Raw genomic sequence first — 23,477 nt, forward strand, 5'->3', positions numbered from 1 at the left:
TACTAAACGGAAGGTTCAACTGTGAGGGCAAATATAAGAAATTTTTTAGTTGCTCTATCTTTGACCAATATACTTTAGAATTTTTTTTAATTTACACTTTAAATATATTTTACAAATGAACCTTAACATGAATATATTTATTTTTAATTTTAATTAATAATTAATGCAATAGATTGTATAATGATTATGTTTTTATAGAAACAAAAACGAATTTAAAAAGTTGCTGTATATATCAGTGATAGTGCATATACGAGTTCCGAATATTTCAAGACTTGAATCATGACCAATTTTTACCCTTATAAATGGGTCATAAACCGAGCACGAAACCCAACTTAATTGTCAACGAACGACAAAGAAAACCTTCCCACATGTTCTGAAAACGCTATAAAAATGATATAATCCCCAAGATTTCACAATCGGCGTCGCGTCAACCCTCCGCTGTTCTATGTTATGTTTACCGGGCTTAGTTTAGGAGGGATAAGTCGCACATCAAAACGCCTTTTTTTATATTTAATTTTTGCCCAACTTTAAGACCCCAATCTTAATTATGTTTAAACAAATTCATATTATTACTAGAAAAAAATGTCGAACCTAAAACTTCCCTCATCAGGTTCTTCGCAAAAGATAATAAATCGATAATTATGTTATTTAACGTGCAAGTGGCTAATGGGTTGTGGCACAAACGTAATGAGCTCGGCTGAGTTTACTCCCAAACTCGGTTTATTGTAAAAAAAATTAAAAAACCAAGTTTAAAGGGTAAACTCGTGTTGTATGAGCATCGATAAGAAATTTTTGAACCGGCACTGATCAATTTTTCTACGAAATGTACGGACTAGGTATTTTTGAAGACCTATGGGGTTCTGCTCTATCTAAAAATAGATATTAAAATTTATAAAATTGCATGATGAAAAATGCTGAAAAACTACTGCCAGAAATTATTTCTCTCGGGAAATTGGGTGATTTGTTGGGTGAACGATTCTCTAAGCACATTTTCCTTCAACGTTCCTCCGTGTTTATAGTTCGATGTTCTTATTAAATTATTGTTTAAGTGGTTATACAGGATGTTTTAATGTTGAAGTGATAAAAGGCTAGAGGAAACTCCGCTTAGTAAAATATGAAAAAAAGTTCATATGAACATGGATCCGAAAATGTTTCGGTTCTTGGATACGGAGTGTTAAGTTTTTTTCTTAAATTGAGTTTTTTTTATTAATAGCTTTAAAACGCATTTACCGTTGTTAATAGAATATTTACGGTTTATTAAAACAATTGTCACCTATCTACTCAATGAATTACATTTGATCCAGCATTTCCAGGGGAGTACCCAACAAGCAAGTCGGTTGTTTTAGAGAGCATTTCAATATTAAGAAGTACCTGTGCATTTTAGACAATATTTAATTTTTTGTTGTCATAACTTAGGCACACTGAAATAAATTTTTGGATAACTCTTAAGCATTTTTATTTTTCGTTATGGAGTTTAGAGCCGTGCCGAGGTATGGTATTCTAATTGTCTCTGGAAAAAGGAGTAAAACAATAAAAATTCAAAGGCGTAAATAGATTTTTAGTAGGTTATCTAAATATTATATGAAAATCGCAAAAAACTACACGGCGATATTTTATTCTGCAAAAAAACTGCCGACTTTTTCGCTGAGTACGCCCCTGACAATTCTGCGTTCTTCAAATCTAGTTGGTCCAGTAGATATTTGATAATTGTTTTATTAGAACGTAAAACTTTCATAAAAATCGGCTAAAGCGTTTTGAAGCTATAATATTAATAAAAAAACTCGATCATAAAAAATTTAACACCCTGTATTTCTAAAACATTTTCAGACCCATGTTCCTATGAGCTTTTTTCCATATTTTGCGGAGCAGAATCCCTAGGCTTTTGTCCCCTAGGCTTTGTCACTTCACCTCTGAAGGTGTCTACTAAATCATGGCATTTATTTCAAGGGGTGATTCCATGTCACATTTTATGAAAAAAGTCCTAATAAACGTATGTCCTATCTTGCTCCGTTTTCGTGATACAGGGTGTCAAAGTTTTTTTTTTCGCTTTTTCATAAATATTTTCGGACGTAAGAGTAATATCTCGATAAAATTCGGTATTCAGTAGTTTTCCGAGACGAGAAGTTCGAATATGATATCAGTTTTGCCACAATATGTAGGGGGCGCCATCTGCAGTAATGTTCTTGTGTTAAATTTGCCCTAACGTTTTTAGAACCCTGTATTTGAACTTCTGATAGATTACGTCTTGTCCTCCGTCAATTTTACAGAAAAAAGGTATACTTGGTCGAAAACTCTCAGAGAAATGGTTTTCGAAATATCGACGATTAAAAATTTCTTTGCAGATAATTTCATAAAAATATTAATTTATTAATAAACATTTAATAATAGCCCCGTACATATTGCGGTAAAACCAATTATATATTTGAGTTTATCGTCTCGGAAAATCCCTGAATACTGAATTTCATCGTCCTTACGTCCGAAAATATTAGGAAAACCCGAAAAAAAAACTTGGACACGTAGTACCACGAAAATGAAGCAAAATAAGACATTCGATTATTAGAACTTTTTTTCATAAATTATGAAAAGGAATCACCCCTTGAAATGAATGCTACAATTTAGCGGACACCCTGTACATCTACTTGAATCAACTGAATTAAATACCTAACGTGCAATATTCCTTTAGGATTAAAGATATGACTACAGTCATAACCTTATTGGTTATTGGAAATATTCTGGATGAGGATGAAATTTCTCTAATCCTCTAATGTCACGAATTATCAAGATTAATCTTCGATATTCTGCTTTACCGATTTGATTAGATTTATTATAGTTTCATTAAGACTTTCATCGCCTCAATCAGCTCTCCATTCAGTCAACTGAAAAATCTAAAAACTTCTTGACGATTGAACTAAATTTTGCAATTTAGGATGCGAAATTCAGTCTTCATCGTTTGTACTCGATTCAGTGATGCATGGAACCCAACACCAAAACAGCACGAAAAACTGGGTAAATTGTAGGCCTGAATCGTCTAAATTTGCGAAATCATTAACGGAAAGCCCCGCTTGTTATTTTATCACAATTGCTGGGTATCTCTATATCAGAAAACTAGTGATTGGCTGTGTTAACAATAATCGCAATGAAGCAAAACGGCGGGTCCCCTTATCATTTCGTCGAAAACATGTTAATTATCGCCCACCATTAAATTAACACCTGTTGCAAAAAAATCTGGCCTCGTGATTGAAATTTCAAACAATGTTTGTGCCTCTCGCAGTTTTTCCGTCGGATTTTGCAACAACAATATAGTGATATCAATATTGACATTCGAGATGAAGTAATATTGGGAAACTGATGTATCGAAATTGCTGTTTTATATTGTACAAAAAAAATAACAATTTGTTATAACAACGAATTTGCAACTGAAATACAGTTTCGAAATGCTGCAGGATCATATCCTTCATACAGATTTTTCTGGACACATTTTCCATTAAAAAAAAATAATAATAAGCAAAAAAAAAATTTTGTTCCACGAAAAACGACTTGCCGGATATGGACATTTCCACGGTCCTCCGTGCATTTAAGGAAAATTCATGATTTGAATGGAACCTGGGTCAAAATGTCTGTAGATCGCTTCTTATTCGTAGCCTTTTGTCTCTTTTCTTCAAGGAGCATTAAACAGATCTTTTACTAGAAAATTGTTGTTCGAGTATGGAGCGTTTTTAGTAGAATTTTCTACTCATTTTTAAACCCAGGTTAATGCAACCCTTTACCATCAAAGTTTGTCTCACTGTCCTGCAGGCCGTCCGAAGCGTCTGAGGATGTTTCGGGAACTGAAATCGTTCCATCGGATGTTCCATTTTTATATGTAATTATAACGGCACCAATATTTCCTCCCGTTAGGTATTGTTGTCCTCCTGATAGTTAAAGCTGCTTTATGACACTGTGCATGATGCAGACAGCCCACCTGCGAATCCCTCCGCAAAGGAAAAAGGTATTTAAAATCGTTTGAAATTGGTGGAGTAGACTGTTTTTAAAGAAGTTGTGATATTCTGTATAACTATGGTATTCTCTCGGTGATTTTACTGGATTCTTGTAAAACTCTATTCGATGCGCCCCTGAGTTCTGCAAATTCCCACTTGCCAATAACACGTTTTAAACAATTTTCAAGGTTTCAAATTCCCAAAGCCTTAAAATGAGTGAAGACGCTTTTCTAAGCGAAATTGCATAAATCCTTTAATAGTACCTCGCTCGGTACGAACGTTTTAAAATTGTCCGCAAACTCCAACATATAATCCTTCGGGGTTTCAAATTCTCTAAAGTCAGTGGCAAAGGATTTTCTGTGGCAAAATTCGATCTTTACCACCGCTTATCTAGAGTAAAGAAGTTTTTTCTGTTTGGCCGTATTTTAGGAGACATTAATTACGATTTTGACTCCTGAAACCTAATGTGTAAATCGCAAAATCTGGAGAAAGACTTCTAACTCTCTAAAGTCATTGGTGGGCCATTTTCCAGGGAAATGAAACATATTTCTTAATCGGTTCCGCGTTTGGTTTGACCCTTTCCTTAATCCTGGCACGACTCTGATTTCCGGGAACTCGTAGAGAAATTTAACATTTCCTTTGTATGTGACAATTTTTTGAAATTTGGCATGGAAGAAACATCACAAAGTAATTCATACAGTGGTAATTTTTTGCAAACAGGTAAGCGACCAAAGGGGTACCACTAAAGGAAATCAGGCGTGTAGATTTCGAAGGGGAAAATAGGATTTTGAACTGCGGAAAAGTACCGTCAGATTGATTTCAACAAAAATTTAAAGGGTAGTGTACGACTTAATCTAAAGAGTATTCCACGTAGAAAATTTCAACTTTATATTCGCACGATAACCTTCCTATTTGCATGTTACTCGGAGTGAAATGTTAATACATTTGGGAAAACTGAAAAATACTTAGAGAACAGCTTTTAAAACTTATAACGTAACTTTCTTTTCCAGTCCAGGCCTGTCAGTTTCCACTTTAGCGAAAAGTGGGAACCTATAAATCACGATAAAAAAAAAGAAAATTTCACAACAAATTCAAAAACGGTACTAATCCGTGACGTAACCGCAGTGACGTAAATCCTTGACACCAGTTGGTCCAATTTGGAAAACCACCATCAAAGAGCACCAATGAAAACGATTGCGGCCTACAGCCTCCCACAACTCTTGGCCGATTCTGGCACGTGATGCGCCAACACTCTGTTGATATAAAACACTATAGGGCCGTGACGGCGGTCTTTATTGTTAGTTTCTTTACAAGAAAGCACCAGTGGTGGTGAGGCGACGATCCAGCCGAAAGTGTCGACTTTCCAGTTTCAGGAATAACGGTCAAGATAGAATTAGCACTTTGTACAGGTATGATTTTTAATTTATATTAATAAGAAGGTGATTCCGCATTTAAACGAGGAATAACGATGTTACGAAGTAGAAAGCACATATTGGTAAATTTTTTCTTGGCCCCTTCTGAGATCGCTATAGGTCTCCTCTCTTAAAAATGTTTTAACGGCTAAAAAATTATTTTGAAAATTGAGGCATCTACTTGTCACTCTACTAAATAAAAACACACAAAATACAGTTCAACAAAATAAAAAAAAATCAATAATTTTTAATTTAAAAACTTCAAAGAAAACCATATACAATGCAATTTATAAAATACAATATGTTTTCTTTTTCGTTTTATGTAAATACATTTTTAAGCGAATCGTGCTTCAGAAATGATGAAGAATCATGAACTATGGAAATCGTCATCGATTATATGTAACACAGCGGGTGCATCGAAAATTATCGGTTAATTTTGGGGCAATACGAATGAATTAAATTTGGGAGTAAGAAAGGCACAAATGCGTATAAGGCACGATAGCATTTTTCTGATCCAAAAATTAATTATCAAAAATGTGTTGACGAAAATTTCCGTCAGGATCTACAATTTTTTTTTTTTCTTGAACCTGTTGTTAGCTATAAAATAATACATCATTCAAGGCTAGTTTATTAAAACAAATTTCCTTTTGATCGTGCACTTTTTTAACCAATTTTAGGAAATTTCTTCCTCGGCAACGCAAAACTATTTTCTTAAAAAAGAAAATGATTAACACGGCAACAAAACTGAACGTATCATTCAACAACGACATTTATTATTTAACACATATTCAACTTTGTGTAACTTCCAAAAGTTACTCCCTGGTGCCCACCACAAGATGGATTTGCTTGAATTATATTGTTGGGTTGTTGCGAATATTCTTTTGTATGATACATACACATTTTCTGCTTACTTTATAAACTTTTAAAATTCAGAAAGTATAGTCAATTCCGAAATAATTTTTTCCTTGCACAAATTTGTGTTATCTTTACATTAAATTGCTAGAAACTTTGAAACATCTATGAGGCCCGAAACTGAGAATGGAATAATACATAATTAAGTTTGCTACGAAGGACATTATAAAATCATAGAATGAAGTATTCAAATAAGAATGTTATGAGAGAAGATGGGGTGCATAAGCAATATCATATTACATCCCACATTAAGCTTCTTCTCCGTTTTAGCAAATTCATATTCATGATATAAAATATGCGAAACAATTAAGATGAGATGTGTAGACAAGTGACAAGGGGGGAAAACCTTGGAAGCTAAATGCTACTTTTCACTTGAGGAACTGAAACACTTTCGCAACTTAATATTTACATTCTCATGTTTTCAAAATTTTGAACTTTTCGATAATTATTCTCATGTAAATGAGAAATATTATAGAGCTTAGAGTAATCTCCACTTACGCATTATTTCCTGTCGAATTGCTTTAAGGTTGAGTGATAAACATTCGAATTACAGTGGCCCTAAGATTTGATAGAATTTTCATCTCAGATTCCAAAGGAAAAATTTTATTGATTAATTTATTATTCAATAGAACAGAACGCCCTATCCATTAGTAAAAACCTGAGTCGGTGTTGAAATATGAGAAAAAACTGACGCACCCCGCAAAATAAGAGATGGACTGTTGAATATTTCTCTTATCAACGTGCAGTAAACTGACTTTATCGCACTCGTTTATGTGCTGCGGAAGCACTTCGGCACAAGCGTGCGATTACCGGACGCAAATTAAAATGACATGTACCAACGTTAAAGCTTTCGTGAGTATTGGATAATAGTGTTGGCTTTTGTGCATTAGACACCCTGTGCTAAGTACGAACCAAGCAGGTAAAACCAATGACTTCTTAGAAAGGAACAAATCGAGACAAAGGACCTTCAGCTCTTCAATCATACGTGGTTCTGAAAAACCACATCCACAGACCTCTAATGTGACTATAAGTAAATCGCAGCGACCCATCAATGTTGAAGCCCAAGGAAATACAACGGAAATTGCATTGCCTACTGACCTCAGCATTGAATCTTGGTAAATTGCATCCTCTAGCAAAATCTCCTCAAAAATCTGAACTTAACATTCTGGATCACCCCTTGTTCTATGAGGATAATCCCAAAAGTACTCTACCTAAGATTTAAAGAAAAGAAAATATTGGAAAATATTACATTATTTCCCAACATAGCCTCCCATGAGATTGACAAAGTTTTCCCAGCGATGTTTTATGCCCTGTTTATAGTAAGAAGCTTCAAATGTTGCAAAATAGACATCAACCTCGGATTCTACCTTTTCATTACTGACAAATCTTTTTCCTTCGAGCTGTTTTTTTTCCAGTTTGGAAATAGAAAATAATCTCTGGGGGGTTAAATCTGGTGAATACGGTGGGGGAGGAAAAAGTTTGAATTCATTGAGTTTGGCCATTGCGATAACGAAAGTGTTGTCCTGATGAAACAATACTTTCTTTTTCGCCAAATTCGGTCGCTTTTTCCTAATGTCTTTGCTCAAACGTTGCAATTAGTTTGTATAATATCTTCGTTTATTGGTTTTCCTTCAGGAACGTGGTTAATAAAACTGTACCACGGACAACCCAAAAAACTGATTCTTGTAGATGGAACGGTTTTCGCCTTTTTTTGATGTCGATTCTCTCCTTTAGATCCATGGTTTCAAATGTGAAATTATGGACCCATGTTTCATCCATGGTTACAAATAGTGGCAAAAACTCGGCTTTATTGCTTAAAAACATTGCCAAACACTTCCTTAAAACATCCTCACGGAGCTGTTTGTGTTCAATTATGAGTAATTGCGGCACTCAACTTGTGTACAGCTTTCTCATATCCATTATTTCGGCCAAATTGCGATGTATAATACTTTTTGAAATTCCTGTCTTCCAGCACAGTTTTGTGGATTTTCACCACAATATCTGGAGAGGTCAGATCTGGAGTGTCATTGGGCCAACCACTGCAGGGTTCCTTCTTGCAGCTCGTACTAGCGAGTTTAGGGGGCGAAGCTACCGTTTCGTAAGTCCCAGTATTCCAGTTTAACCAGCTGTATTCAGTAAGAAACACACCCAAGGCCTCACTTACAGTGGGTTACTTTAATATTCGGACACTGAAATATTTTCATTTTATTGTCAGTAATATTATTTAAATCGTAATTAATACTACGCGAAATAATGTAATTTATAAAATGTGTATTCCTTTGCAAGCTGACGTAATTTTCATTGTAAAAAAGTGAAAATTTCCAACAAACAATAAAATTAAAAAAAAAGTAGGTGTAAAGTGTGGGTTACTTTAATATTCGGACACTGTATAAATTTTTTTTGCTCAGGAATTTCGTTGGAATGTTGTTTTGATAAAACATATAAACTCGGGTCATATTAAAAAAAATAATTTCAGTAAAATTTAAGTCACCGTACTATTAATAGGTATAATGAGCCGCAAAAATGAATATCACTTTTTATATACGACAACTTGTGATTTTCCATAATGCCAATGGAAAATTTTACAAAAAAATTGCTGAGTTATGTAATGTAAGGAAGAGAACAGTAGAAGACATCATTAGACGATTTCCACAAGGGGATCGTGTGGAGTCTATATCCCAAGAGGGTCAACCAAAGAAATTGCATGAGTGTGATAAGAGAACCATCCTTTGAAAAATAAAAAAATAATAAATCATCGAGCGCATCAAAATTAGCTGATGGACTCTTCAGAGACAACGGGAAGCAAGTCCATCCTCAAACAATACGCTGAGCATTAAGAGAAAATGGATACAATGAAAGCGTTGCTAGGAAAAACTATTTTTTTAACGAAGACAATCGAAGAAGAAGATTGAATTATGCAGAGGAGTTTATTTGAGAGCATGATATTTGGTGGAATGACGTTATTTTCAGTGATAAAAGTAAATTCAACATTTTTGGGTCCGATGGTCGAAGAATGGTGTGGCGAAAGAAGGGTGAAAAATTTTAAATAAATAATATTAAACCTACTGTCAAACATGGAAATGGAAGCGTTTTTGTATGGAGATGTATTTCCATATTTGGAGTAGGTGAACTGGTTTTTATAGATTCTGCAATGGATAAACGTTTTTATTTGAATATTTTAAAAAATAATTTACATCAAAGTGCCGAGAAAATAGGAATTTCAGATACTTTTAAATTCTACCGAAATAAAGATAATGATCCCAAACACAAATCACGTTTAGTGCAGGAGTACTAACTTTACAATTGCCCTAAAATATTGCGACCACGACTCCAATCACCGGACCTCAATCCCATGGAACACCTTTGGGACGAATTAGACCTACAACGATGAAAAACTGAAATATCTTATACTAATATCAAAGGAAATGTTAAAACAACGATTAAAACAAGAATTAAACTGTTTCCAAACAGATTATTTGAAAAAAATTATCTGCGATAGGCCTAAACATTTAAGGGGCGTTATAGATAACCATGGTTATCCCACAAAATATTAACTAAGAAAATAAATTGTTTATTAGTATGTGGTAATTAAGAAAACCAGTAGCGTCCGAATATTCAAATAACTAAAAATGTTCACCTAATTTAATTTTAATTTTGTTAGTTGTTAAAAATTGTATTTATTTCAATAAAAATTAAGTTACATGTTAAGTGAACACAGATTTTAATAAAATGTATTATTTTCCATAATTTTAATTGTGGTTTGAATAACATTACGATATTTGTAAAATGAAATATCGATATATAATCCGAATATTAAAGTCACTCAATGTTGGTCAAGGAAAACGTCAGTAGCAGCCTCGTCTTGATTTAGTCCCCGAAAAGCTCACTGAGCATTGGAGTATTACGTCCGAGGTACTCTTAGCTGATTAAAAACCAAACTTACTCTGATGAACAATGTTTACGGTATTTGTCTAGGAATGACAAAATATGCTTTTTTGGTTACTAGAAGGAATCACAGATGTTTTGCAATCTGTGAATGGGCGTAACTCATTGCAAAAAACTACCATTCCTCAGCTATCGAGGCGAAGCATTTTCAGAGTGTCTAACGTATTTACAGTCCAATTAGTCCTGTTGTTTTCGATCGGGTTAATAATTTTTTCATAGATTCTGAAGACTAAAACGACTGAAAAATCACTAAAAAGGATTATCGCCCGAGCCAGTAAAGTGTGAATGTTATTCTCAGTTAGTTTTAACTGAGATTAATGTGCATTTTTCGCTCCAACTTTTCCTACTTGTGTCTGAGATGTTATTCCTAACATATTTTTCTAAATTCTCATTTGCAAAACGCCTTCCTATTTGGATGTCTTATTTCGGAATTCGCAAATTTTACGAGAAATTAGGTTTTTCCACCAGTAAGCTTTAAATTACTCGTTATGGTAATGTTTAACACTGGAATTTATAACTAACGAATCTCAAGGGTTCATAGACAACGGAAATGCTTAACTGAAAAGCAAATATGAAATGCCTATCTAATAAATTGTTACTTGTAACGGCAACACAGTATCGATTTACTTAGCCAGAAATTCCACTAAATTGAACATTTTCCAGAAGCCTGGCATATACGACTCTTGCCTCAGAGCAAATTTTAACATCTAAATTGTGAATTGTGCTTTCACCTGCCCGCTTTAATGTCAGAGGCCCCCGTCCTTATTACTTACCCACTCCGTATTCTACGATTTGCAAATGAGTTAACCAACATATTCCAATTCGACTGCGTTTACACACCATACCCATATGTTAATTAGACCCCTCAGTACAGCTCTCCGTTAAAGGTGTCCTGGTTATAAACACAAATTAAATTCTTAAGTGCATAACAGAATTTATTCTGCTTTTGCCTAGACACGCTTTGGGGAGAAAACGTAATTCAAGTACGTGCAGATTAGCACATTTGGGTTTGTATATCTTTTGTGGAACGATTCTAAATAACGTGGGTAAGCGTTAATTAGTTATGTCACTATCCAGTCTTAAAATTTGAAATAATTGGGTCTGGATTTGCCAAAATTTGTCAATTTTCTGTTTTGCGAAATCCAAATTGAGCGAAATTTCAGTTAAATAAATTGTACTATCCCGCACAAAAATATGTAGTTAAATTCTCCTAACTTTAATAACAGACATGGACGGTTTAAATCCTGTTAAATACGTTAAATTAGTAGCTTGGGCAGTGCTAGTGGGTTGTTATAATTTCTTTTTGGCAAGCAGTTTCGCTGCCCCACAAATGAGGAACAAACATTTCTTCGTTGGGATCAAAGCGGGACCTCAAATCGCTTATGAGGCTAAGCAGGAAATAGAACTTCACGAAAAGCATTAATCGCTTCATTGACGGATTCCCCGGCCCAATCACAAACCTACATTTCTGGATGAATGCTGATGAGACATACTTAAAGGCGAGATCGTTATCTAAGGGAAGGACACGGCTGGTTCATATATGTTCAATTGTTACAAATGCTCACCGACAACTCGCCACCGTTAGAAAAGCAGAAACCAATGCAAAATCACCAATAGAAATGCATAATTCATTATTTAAGCTTCTCTTTGGCGATAAACGGTAAAAAAAAAATTGTACTGATTATTTTGCGATTTGCGAAAAATGCAAAAAAGTACATTACAAAAAGTACCGGTTGGGAATTTTGAAATGTAATAATTATTTATTAGAAGAACGCGAAATGTCGCAGGTTCAAATTACATGTCGCGTATCGTTTTTTGTTAAAGCGCGAATGAAATCCGCTAATAAAAAAATTCAGGTCCGCATTTAGAATAACGAAAGTCGACGGGACCACAAATACAAACGAGAACAACAATTTCAATTGCACGTTGTAGTTTTTCTACTTTTGTAACAATATCCGATGATAAAAACACGATTTGGAAAAATTAGTTTTTCAAATGGTTCGCCTATAAAATGGGATCGCAGTAGTGAAAGTGGTAAAGGAGGGGGACCTTGGGAGTACTCCTCTCTGCCCACCACATTTCACTCCGTGTGGGCCTTCTTTGCCTCCGCAAAACGGGCTGTTATCTTGAGAAAGGGGATTGGATTCTCTCCTGTCCCCTGCTCATTGAAAATTGAGTCGAAAGCGGCACTAATTCAAGCGGCGGAGTAGCATTCCTCGGTATCGCCACGAAGTGGTTCTGAACTAACCTTACCGAAATCCTAAATAATATGAATTTTCTGTGAAGAGTAGTTAGAAAACTACCGTTATTTATAATCGATTTCGATTAAACTTATGATGGTTGAAAGTCCTTATGATATGATTATTGTCTACAATTTTTGTTCCATTCTCTTGATCAGAAAGAAAATTACTTTAAAAACCATCCAAATGACAGGATCCCTTTGGAGGGCCATATCTCAGTAACGGCACTGCGTCGGATCAATGTTTATAGCAACTTCTTCACCATTTTTGGCTCTACTTTCACCTCCTTAAGTGTCGTACCAAATTTTCTGAACACCTTCTATGGCACATTATTAAAATTGAATCATCCTTCCTGTTTAGACATGATGTTTTTATACAGGGTGTTTCTTAATGAATGGTAAGAAACGAAACGAGTAAATCATGGGCTTATTTTAAGATAAAAACTTCATATAAATTCATCTCCTAAATTACTTCCATATTGATTTACTATTTTATCATACCTTTAGGTCAATCTGGGCGAACAGGGTTAGATGTGTTTGCTGATATATCCATGAATCCTATAAAAAGAACCTAAAGAGGCAAAAAAGTTAACAAAAGCCAAAAAGGATTAAATTAAGTTAATGAATAATATCTAAAAATGTCATACAAAATGTTGAGGTAAAATATTGAAAGCGGGCACGAAAAAAGTAACGATCTATACGGTATTTTAAATCATTGTTACTTCACTTTGTTCGTAATGCTAAAAAGGTTGTTATTTCCAATTGCGCGTTCATTATCTTTACAAATAACAGAGAAATTAATGAAAATCGAAAAAAAATGAAACTTCAACATCTTGTAAATCTAAATGAAAGCAATTTAGGACATGCCTTTATATGAAGTTTTTGTATTAAAATAATCTCGTGATTCACCTATTTCATTTTTCCCATCCATTACGAAACCCCGTGTTCAGACATGTTCATGTACCATATAGTTATATATTATTATATATACAAAAGTTGACCTCGATGACGTCATGTAGTGATTTTGACATCTTATTTTCTTTTGATGTCGAGCAACTTTTATTTGAAAGATTTTTCTCTAAAATTGATAACTATTCGGATATTTGTTTGTCTCAAGTTAAATGGACAACACAGTATAATCTTACATTTACATTACATAATGAGGCTTATTTTGTAACAGCCACGAGATCAATTTTTTCAATTTCGCGTTTTTATCTTTATAAACTGTGAATTGAGAATGTTACCGATATTCCCCTCTTTCTCCTATCAATTGATATTCCATTCACTCTCAGTAAGCCAGATCTTTCTCATCAAAAGTAACCTTAGCCCACACACCACTCCGATTTACCAAAGCAAATTAGGTACTAAATACACAATATCAAATTATATTACTGACTCTTAAGTTGTTTTGACACACGACTAGGAATTAATTTAATTCCTCCCTATATGTTTGTATTTACTCCACCCCCAAAAAAACATAATTTTTCTAATGATGTTTCACTCCAGTGCTTTCAATGCACAGTTAATTTTTATGTGGCCACTCGTAAAACGGTATCCTTGCTGGACATTACGACGAAATAAGTAGGAGGAAATTTCAGCCTTGTGTATTACAGGTTTAGTATATGAGTAAGAGATGGTTAAAATTTTATACTAAAAAAAATAAAGAATTTTCATGGAATTTGAAATTGTAAAAGTAGATTTTAGATTGGAATACATCAATTTGTGTAATGACCTCGATTTAAAAATATCCATTACAGAGAACGGGATGAAGATACCAATTTCATTTACGGTAGAGCAAAATTATAATTGGCAGTTTCTAATGGCCATGTGTGTAATAATGTTAGTAATCAGTTAAGTGATTCTTGGATAATGCATAAAGCGTTATATTTGACCCGTTAGTCGATTGCTCAAATAACGGCATCCATCGTTATTCCATAATTTGCTTAAAGCAAAATACGCTCCAGGTGTCGTACATTGAAATACTTAATCAACTATAGGGGGTGATTTCATTTAATAGTACCTAATGTGTAGAAGTAATAAGATACTCACATTTCGATCCATTAGAGAAAGGTTCGCTCTATATTTTACAAGACTTCCCAAAATCTGTCTAAATATGTAATGTTTTTACATAACATAACTTTTGACAATTTTTTGGCATCTCGAATTTTGATCTATATATTGATTTTCAAAGTTTCTATTAGTTTATGTTTGGGCGTTCCAAATCTTAAAACATTTAAAAAATTGCTTTAAGTTCGAACTTCTTTAGGTTTCAAACTAACCGATATTGTTCCCTGCGCCTCTGCTTTTTAATAACACACAGTGGCGGACATAAGCACTAGAAAGATTTTTATGTTGCAGTTATTCAAGTAAGGTCAATGAAAAAGAGATGTACTATTTATCACAATAATCAATATAGGTAATAAACATTTTTAACTTTTTATATTTTCGACCATATACATTTCTTTCTTATCAGTCTTTTCGTTAGGACTTGGTCAAATGTCTGGAAAGGAAGTTAGTTATTTCAACTTTTGATGTTGTAGCCATTACTCCACCTATGCTATAGTGTTACTTGCAGTAAGAGATTGTTAGAAATTAGTAAAAATAATTATTAAAAACTTTTTTTGGAAAAAAGCATTGACACTTTGGAATGGCCCTCCTGATCGGCGGATTTAAATTCAATAGAACATATGTAGGACTACTTACAGCGCAAAATTCGTGTAAGGATTATTGACAATGTGCGAGATTTACAAGAGCTACTGCATGACGAGTGGAAGAGCATCCCTGTAGAAGTCTGCCAGAACCTTGTGGATTCAATGTCCAGAAGATGTAAAATAGTCCTTGAAGCAAAGGGATATTTCAGAAAATATTAGTTTTTTTTCGAAAAATAATGGTACAACAGGCTTTAAAAATTTATTTTTGCCATACTTTTGCCCAGGACACTTTTAACATTCGTCCTGAAAGAGCAATGGTAATTTTGTTTACTATTTCATAATAATTATTAAGTTGCTAAAAGTTGTCTAATTTACTGGTGTCTGGCAGTTGTTCAATTGGGGAATAAAAAAATATTTCTAGAGAAAATATCTTTCCATATTTATGTACGATACTTTATATAGAGATAATCAATAACAGTGTTTGAAAAAGAGGTTCGGGATTGTCGTTCTGTCAAGATTCATTGGGAACAGCATGTTTTGTGCATTTTCAATGCTTTTTGTAATTTAAATATTCCATAGATCTCTACTTCCTTTCATTCTTTCAGACAATATTCAGTAGGTACATTTCGAATCTAATATTTGATTTCAATCAGCGCGTCGGAAATGGAAATATCTATAATAGTTACTTTAAACTGAGATTTTTAATCGTTTCTACTAAACTAGTCTACTAACCGGCTAAATAACCGAAAAAATGTCAAATATATAATTGGTTTTACGGTAAAATTGGGCCCATCTTGAAAATTTGAAATGAACTCTGATATGTGAAAGACCCATCACAGCATTATTACCGAACGGCGAAATTTTAAATAAAAACAATTAATTAAAAACCAAATTTTTTCTTACCTTCAAAACTGTTATTTTGGAAATGAAGCTATTCTAGATATATTTTTATAGGAGCTTTCTACCCTAGAAATATCCCCTTAATTTTGCGTGATATGCTTAGAAAACATCCAAACCAGAGATGTAATAATGTATTCCATGATAATGTAAAACAACGATTTGTTTATGTTGTATGATTTCGCTTTTACATTAGTAATTAACTAGTAATCAGAGCCTGATCTCATCTGTAGATACTAAAGAGTAAACAACGCCCTTAGCTTAACTGAAATCGATCCCAAGTGACTACAGACGCAAAAATCATTATCCAGCAAACTATGCTATTAGGTAATACAATCTCATTGCTGATTAATAAATAATATATGCATCCGGTATAATCGAATTTGTCGGTAGTCCCTTGATATGCAGATCAAATAGCGTTTTACCCGAACGGATCAACTACGAAATCCAGCTATATTATGAATATTACCAGGTTATTAGACTCATAAAATGGCAAATTTCAGTATTTGTTTTTGTCAAATCATCAAAATCATTGAAATATCTCATTTAATTTTCATATTTTCATTCATTCAAACTGTTGTCTAATTCATAGACTTCTGTTTTACTATGTCTATATTATATATATAGGACTTTAAGAGTATTCCCATTATAGTTATTGTACTTAGGTCCCTGTCTTGGGTAAGACAACATTTAGTCTTGTTATTTTAGCTGCGAGTTGTCCTAAAGCCCTTCGTTATTGCCCTTAGCGTTCCTCCATCGAATCAAAGAGTTATTTCTTCTGTAGTCAAACAAGGAATTCGTCTGTTGAGAGCGTTAAAAGATTTGCTAAATTTTGATAGATCGATGGTCAGTTATAGCTAAATCGCAAGGCTGTGTGATGATCTGTTGATATTGTCTGTTTTATTGTTAAAATTTGGATTCGAGACATCCATATAAATGTGTCATTAAAGGAAGGGAAAAAAATTTATTCCCCGAATAAACTGGCATTCGTACCTTTCTTAAAATGTATTTTTGTATTTTTGCAGAAAAATAAATTATATTTGCAATTCCACAGACAATTTTTCATTGATTCTGACTATAGCTCAGTTTGATCGGTAAATACGTATGTGTGTGCCTTAGGGTCTCTAGTTTTATTGAAACATCGTATTTGCATTTATATGGATATTACCCTATACGATGAAAATCATCCCTTTTTGGCTTTTGACGGCCACCTAACACAACAAGGTTTCACTCGATCATTCGAAGTAGTTCTGTATGCATTTCTTACTTCAAATAAATTCCATATTTCTATTTGTAACACTTCATGTGAGGATTCAGTGGGTCAATAGAGAATGAAAAAGAACAGTTGAGTTTCCGAAAGCCCGCTTCTTCAAATCTCATTAAAATACTTCCAAAAATCTTACTGTTCTTCTTTAATAAGAGGAAGTAAAAAAATCAGAAGCTTAGAGAATAGTTATTTATCAATACTAAAAGAGTTTTACTTGGACCAAATTTAAAAATGAATTGGTCAAAAAAACTTGGAACGAATAGTGATGAATTTTCCTGAAATGTCTGATTTGAAATCTCCTTAAAATCGCAGAAATTCAAAATCTTGACGCAAAGAAGACAAGCGTCACTATTAAAACCTCAAAGAACGTGAAATTATAGTAAGAGAGTTTCGTTTGCACCAATCTAAAAAAAAAACGAATTTGTCTGAAAAATTGATGATGCAAAGGTCATTTCGAAAGCTTTAAGAATTTTTACTATTGAATCAAAATCTACATACCTAACTTACGTTGTCTAAAATTCTGTAACTGCTCTCAAGGAAAGGGTAGGTTAAAATCAAAGGCTTTACAGCACATGAAGTAACAAATATCGATTTATTAATCAAAGTAATATATTTTTCGTATATTTTCATATATATGTAAGAAAATCTATAACTTCCAACTACTACAGTATAGCTTTAAAAAAATGTAAACGTATGGGTAACATTAGAGTTTTATGACAATTTATTTATTGTTATTTTATTTCATATTCTTTTTTCAGTTAGCAAGGCGTACTACATTTTCAAGATGCCGTATATCTCCAAGATTTCCTCTACTAAATATGGAACTTCACTAAAAAACAAAAATCTACTTTACCCTTTTTTCTTTTTTGGAAAATTGTGTTCTTTAATCACGTTTAACTTGGAGTAACGTTTTCTGCGAAATAATAACAATTAAACATTCGACATCTAGAGAACCTAATTGGCTTCATGCCATACCATCCTGTGAAAAATTTAGGTTTGTTGTCTATTAGTAATGAAATTATCTATAAAAAAAAACAGGTCCAAAGCTTCAAATTCTTTATGAAAACAAAGTTCTACGTCAAAGATTTCGCAATATTGTTACAGCATAATATCTCTAGTGTATTTCTATAGTAAAAATTCTGGCACAGAGACTGGACAGAAAAGTACGCATTAGCTACTGCTTAAATGCTGCTACGTACACAAATACATTTACGTGTGTATTTTTAATTTTCAATTAAAAATTGGTATTGCAGGTGAAGTTTGCTTTGTTAGATTTGTTGATGATTTTAACATAAACCAAAATATTGCGGAGAAAAATGAATCAGAAGTCGTTTAAACTTTAAACGTCTGGGTGTATAGAAAATCGTAACTCGGCTGTGACATATCGAATTTCTCACCCTTTGAGTATATAACAACTCCATTTATTTTATCTGTTTTCAAAGTAATACTGAAGATTTAATCGGCTAACTTAGCAGGAAATCTTAGAATTCCGAAAAAGTTTTGAAGTATTTACGAGGAATGATAAAAAAAATAGACTTCGTGCTTCTAATATTAAAAATGAAATTCTAATTGGGAATTCTCATATAGGTACTCTTCATCACCACGCTGATGAATGAGTCGAAAAATATTAAATGACATGATCAATTTTATTAAAAGCACATAATTTTTCCACAATTTTCTACCGGATATAGACTCTTCGTTATGAGATAATATGTTTTTTTCTTAATTGGGATTTTATAAGTGAATTTGTGTCTCAACGAAACAAAGCTTGCTCTCAACGAAAACGGTTTTAAAAAAATAATTGCAGAACAATTTCATATTATGAAGTTTGCTGAGAGTTCGACAATTTTGTAAAAGTACTCGGAAAGCAATTTGAGTCCAAAAAAGTCATTTATGCAATACTATTGTATTAAGAATTTAACAGCAACTTGGAAAGCCGTAAGTCATTTATGTTTTATGTAGATATGGTAGGAAGTTGTTTAATATCATTTCATGGGTTAAAAATCTAAAGCAAACCATTCGGTGTAACATCGGAGACTTTAAACGATAATCCCGAATTTAATATAGGTACATGCAGGACAATATACAAGGTTGAAAGTTCAACTAGAAAGCTCCTTACCAACAGCTAATAAACTGAAACTATTTGCATAAGTGTTTTTTCTTTCAGATGCATGTCCGGAAAGTTATAGTGATATTCATATACCTGGCTTCCGCTGTAGTTTCATTCGTGGTTGCTGATAAGGAAACGAACAAAAGGATGCCAGGTTAGTACTTGATGAGATAAACATTTCCCCTCGTGGGTTGTTGTTACATTTTTCCTGGATAAATTATTTTTCTAATTAATGATTATATGACTACCTCAAACCAACCCACTTACATGAACATGGCCACAAGTGAATCCTTTGTGTAAGTAGAGACTATAAAAACTACACAAAGAGTAATAATAAAGTTTCTCTATTAGAAAAGCTTTTTATGTATGCTTTGAGTGTGAAGGTTTCGTGTTAAGAATTAGAATCACAGAACAATAAATTTGCATTTACACGAATACCTCAAGCGAAGTAGGAAAATGGATAAAGCTAATTGATGTAATAGAATGTGATTTAAAATTAAATTTCAAGAACATTTTTAAAATTTTTATGGAATCCTTTCGAAAATCATGTTATAACCCCAACAAGCTATTATAACAGCTATTGTGGTGTTTGGAATACCTACCAGAAAATATCTATCTGCGGTTCACACAGAATTGTTTTTGAAAGGCAATGTCCATCATGGGCTATTGATTAACATAAGAAAATAATCAATATGGCGATCTAAATTCAACCTCCCAATATGATCACGGTGTGCGATAACCACTATACACTATACACGACGAAACCTGTCTTGTCGCGTATATTATTAATGGCATTAGTACCGTGTTAATGGTATTCGATTTTTTTTTATTGGTATTTTTGTTCTCCCAGGTTCACATGCTTTCCAGCAAATGATTAGATATGGGCGATCCAGCAAGAAAGATCCAAAAATAAACGTCTATCCTCGTGCAGATGTCTTTTATCTTGGACCAAGGTGAAGCCACTTCCATTTTAATACCTACTTAAACGCAAATCATACAATTTACTTAATTAAATCGTTGGCATGAAGTCATTTTTTGACCATTTGACTTTTAGAATCAAATGTTTCTTCGTTCAAGAAATGATAAATATTTCATAAATACTACATTTTGTTGTAAAAAGGTATCAATTGCAATATAATGGGAAACCATTCATTTGATTCCAGATATGGGAAGAGATCAAGACCAGCAACACAGATGGTCAATATTAACTCTCTTGAAGAAAACCCTTTTCCTTGCAAATATACAGGAGTTGCTAATCTTTACAGATGCAATATATCCAGGTACGTGGATTAATGAATAGATATAGAAATAGACGACTGAGTAGCTATAAAAGTAAATTTTTAGCAGTAAAAAATAAGTTTTGTCTTTGGTATCTTTTATCTGTGGGACTGACAAGTCCATCAATTGCAGACACAATAAATATATAAAAATTCTCTCTAGTACCTATTATAGATCATCCAGCTTAGCTTAGTTTCAAATGCATACAAATCTTCGACTACATAAGGAAAAACTTTTGCCTTTAGCTCCTTCCTATAAATCTACAACTTCAATTAATTCCAGTATATAATTCAACTCGTGTTCCCACTACTCTAATGTAATATAGAGGGTGTCTTTGAAATGCTTGTACGTTTGACCGAAAGTTTCTAAAAATATCTGAACATATATCGCAAAATACGAATTTACTACATGTGCAGCAAATACTGCATCATGATCGACCGAGTAGTAAAGTAACTTGCAATTACTATAGAACTATATGCATTATTGTGCATATACTTATTAATTTTCCTCGCGAAACTCAATGGATCTGTTTTTTCTCAAATCAAATTTTCCACAGAATGAAAAGATATTTAGGGTGGTTCATTTTGAAACGAAAGCCCTGTATAAACCTTAAATCTCTTTAGGCCTCGGGATTATTCAAACTTGCAAAATTTTGAAATATCAAGTTTTAATGCGTATTAAACTTATGGATTAAATTCGCTTTTCGAATAGTCCCTTAACGCTTTACTCATTGTTGCCTTCTCTTAGAGCAATCTTTCAGACTTAAAAATTGACACCCAAGGGGTTCTTAATTGAGTGATTCGCAAACTAGGTATAAATCTAGTCAATATGGTTAATTTATGAATGGATAATTAAAGTTTATTAATTAAAAGATATGAATTAAGCTAATAAACCATTAAAATGGAAACAATTTAGTGTTGCTTGTATATAGTTATTTTTTCCGAAAAGGTATTTAATTTAAACGAAAAAAATGCTATTACCTGACTTTATATAAAGTTTATTCAAGATAGATCTTTAGCTCACGTCTGTTTTTCTTTCAATTTTATCATTACCTTTATTACACTAAATAGATAAACAAAACAGGTTCTGGCTCATTAACGGTATTTTTCGATGACGTAATTTTTAAATAAAATTTGAAATAAAAAAGTTTGTATTTGGTTGAGATCTATCTAACCCAATTAGTTAGCTTGATGGTTTGTAGTGTTTCCATCAGAACCATAGCGGTGGAACGATTGGTTTTATTTAATGTGAATATATGAATGCACGGCGAGCTTCGAACATTTTTTCAGTTATTTGTATATTAATAGTCATTGATAAAAACTATAAACATATAATTAACTTTACAGGAAAATTTATACATGTATATATCCATCTTATTAGTAATATCATAAATGAACGTAATGACACTATTAACATAATTTTTAAAGAACTTGCCCATAAGACTAAAAGAATTCAAAGCCTGCCGCGCATTCACATACTCACATTAAACAAAACCAATCATTCCATCGCTATGGTTCCAGTGGAAACACCACGCACCATCAAACACAACGGACCGGGTTGTCGATTCCAACCATATCCGAATTTATTTCATTTTTAATTTTATCTAAAAATTACGTCATCGAAAAATAACGTTATCGTTGACCTACAAAATATAATCACTCACGCTAACGTTAGTGAACCAGAACCCATTTTGTTAATCTACTACACTATTTCGTCTAATATATCAACTTTTTTTTAAATAATAATAACCTATTCAACTTTATTTTTGTTTCAGGTCAACTGTAAACCTACGTAGAATCTAAGAACAGTTGTGACTTGCTCTTTTTCTAATCTTAACAGTCTTGAACATCGAGGTCTACGCAAAGGCTGGAGTGGTCCTCGAAATGTCTGCTTCCTATAACTTTTACTAAATATTACATTAAAATGTCAATTTGTGTAGATTTGAAATCACACATACGTTGTAATGGATGTGAGTGAAATGTCGTTATTTAAAAGTGAATTAAACGTTTAACACTGGCATTATTTAGTAAATTTATTTCCTGCTATTTTTAACAAATTAAACAGGAATTTTGAATACCATTTCGAAGAGGAACCGTCCAACTTCCAAGAAATTATAAACAATCCTTATCCAGTTTTGGAACCTACCTCTGAAACGGTGAAAGATGCCAAAATCTAAATACAAGTGATAAAATGGGAAAAGAGCTGAAAATTTTGGGAATTTTAGTATGCCGTGATCAAATGATCGTTAGTTTAGAATTGATAATTACCTACGTTCGTCTCTCCTACGATAAAAAAAAACAAATTGGCAATGCCATTTAACCGATTTTCTAACCATGGTTTCGGTTATATAGTTGTATCAAAGAATCTTTGCGTTCACGTTACCAATTCCATTTTAATCGGTCATGTTGGAATGTATTGAATTTTTCAACATTTCAAGACGGTTGAGGCTTATAAATGCGGGGATGAATTTATTTGTTTATTGGGACATACGAATTTAATTCTGAGCGTGAAATTGATTAAAGAATGAAATTATTTCATCGTTCGTTAAAGTATTGTTCTTATCAAGAGTCTCTGATTGCAAATATTTTAATTTTTGGGTTTCGAACAAAACTTATTTTTAATTAATAACGCATATCTTTATAAGCGATTAATAAATTTGTTTATTAAATATATAGGAATATAGAAGAGTCAAGCACTTCCAAAAAGTAGGAAAAAAATTTGAATGTCTGAAAAATATAAGGAACTATGATAAATAAAACTCATTTTCAAAATAGTTATTCTATATAAAT

The 23,477-nt window shown here is 33.0% G+C and overlaps 1 protein-coding gene across 2 annotated transcripts; it reads left to right on the forward strand.

Annotated features, from left to right (window-relative positions):
• Positions 1-5,236: 5,236 nt before the first annotated feature.
• Positions 5,237-22,707, forward strand: LOC136349717 (RYamide neuropeptides-like). 2 transcript variants are annotated; one of them, XM_066301444.1, is made up of 5 exons: positions 5,237-5,386; positions 19,468-19,564; positions 20,261-20,363; positions 20,574-20,690; positions 22,463-22,707. In XM_066301444.1, the coding sequence occupies exons 2-5, from the start codon at positions 19,468-19,470 to the stop codon at positions 22,488-22,490; spliced, it is 345 nt and encodes a 114-aa protein (XP_066157541.1). In that variant the 5' UTR covers positions 5,237-5,386; the 3' UTR covers positions 22,491-22,707. The 2 variants fall into 2 exon arrangements, with proteins under 2 accessions (XP_066157541.1, XP_066157538.1); XM_066301441.1 differs by lacking the exon at positions 5,237-5,386 and adding an exon at positions 19,056-19,238.
• Positions 22,708-23,477: the final 770 nt, after the last annotated feature.

This window comes from Euwallacea fornicatus, chromosome 2, assembly GCF_040115645.1.
Source record: "Euwallacea fornicatus isolate EFF26 chromosome 2, ASM4011564v1, whole genome shotgun sequence".
NCBI lineage: Eukaryota > Metazoa > Arthropoda > Insecta > Coleoptera > Curculionidae > Euwallacea > Euwallacea fornicatus.

What these genes read in the sequence shown, in the direction of transcription:
- LOC136349717 (XM_066301441.1), top strand. Translation starts at nt 19,194, where the DNA reads ATGCAATACTATTGTATTAAGAATTTAACAGCAACTTGGAAAGCC. An exon ending in TAACAGCAACTTGGAAAGCC is followed by an intron (nt 19,239 to 19,467) that starts GTAAGTCATTTA and finishes TTTTTCTTTCAG; the next exon opens with ATGCATGTCCGGAAAGTTAT. An exon ending in AACGAACAAAAGGATGCCAG is followed by an intron (nt 19,565 to 20,260) that starts GTTAGTACTTGA and finishes TTGTTCTCCCAG; the next exon opens with GTTCACATGCTTTCCAGCAA.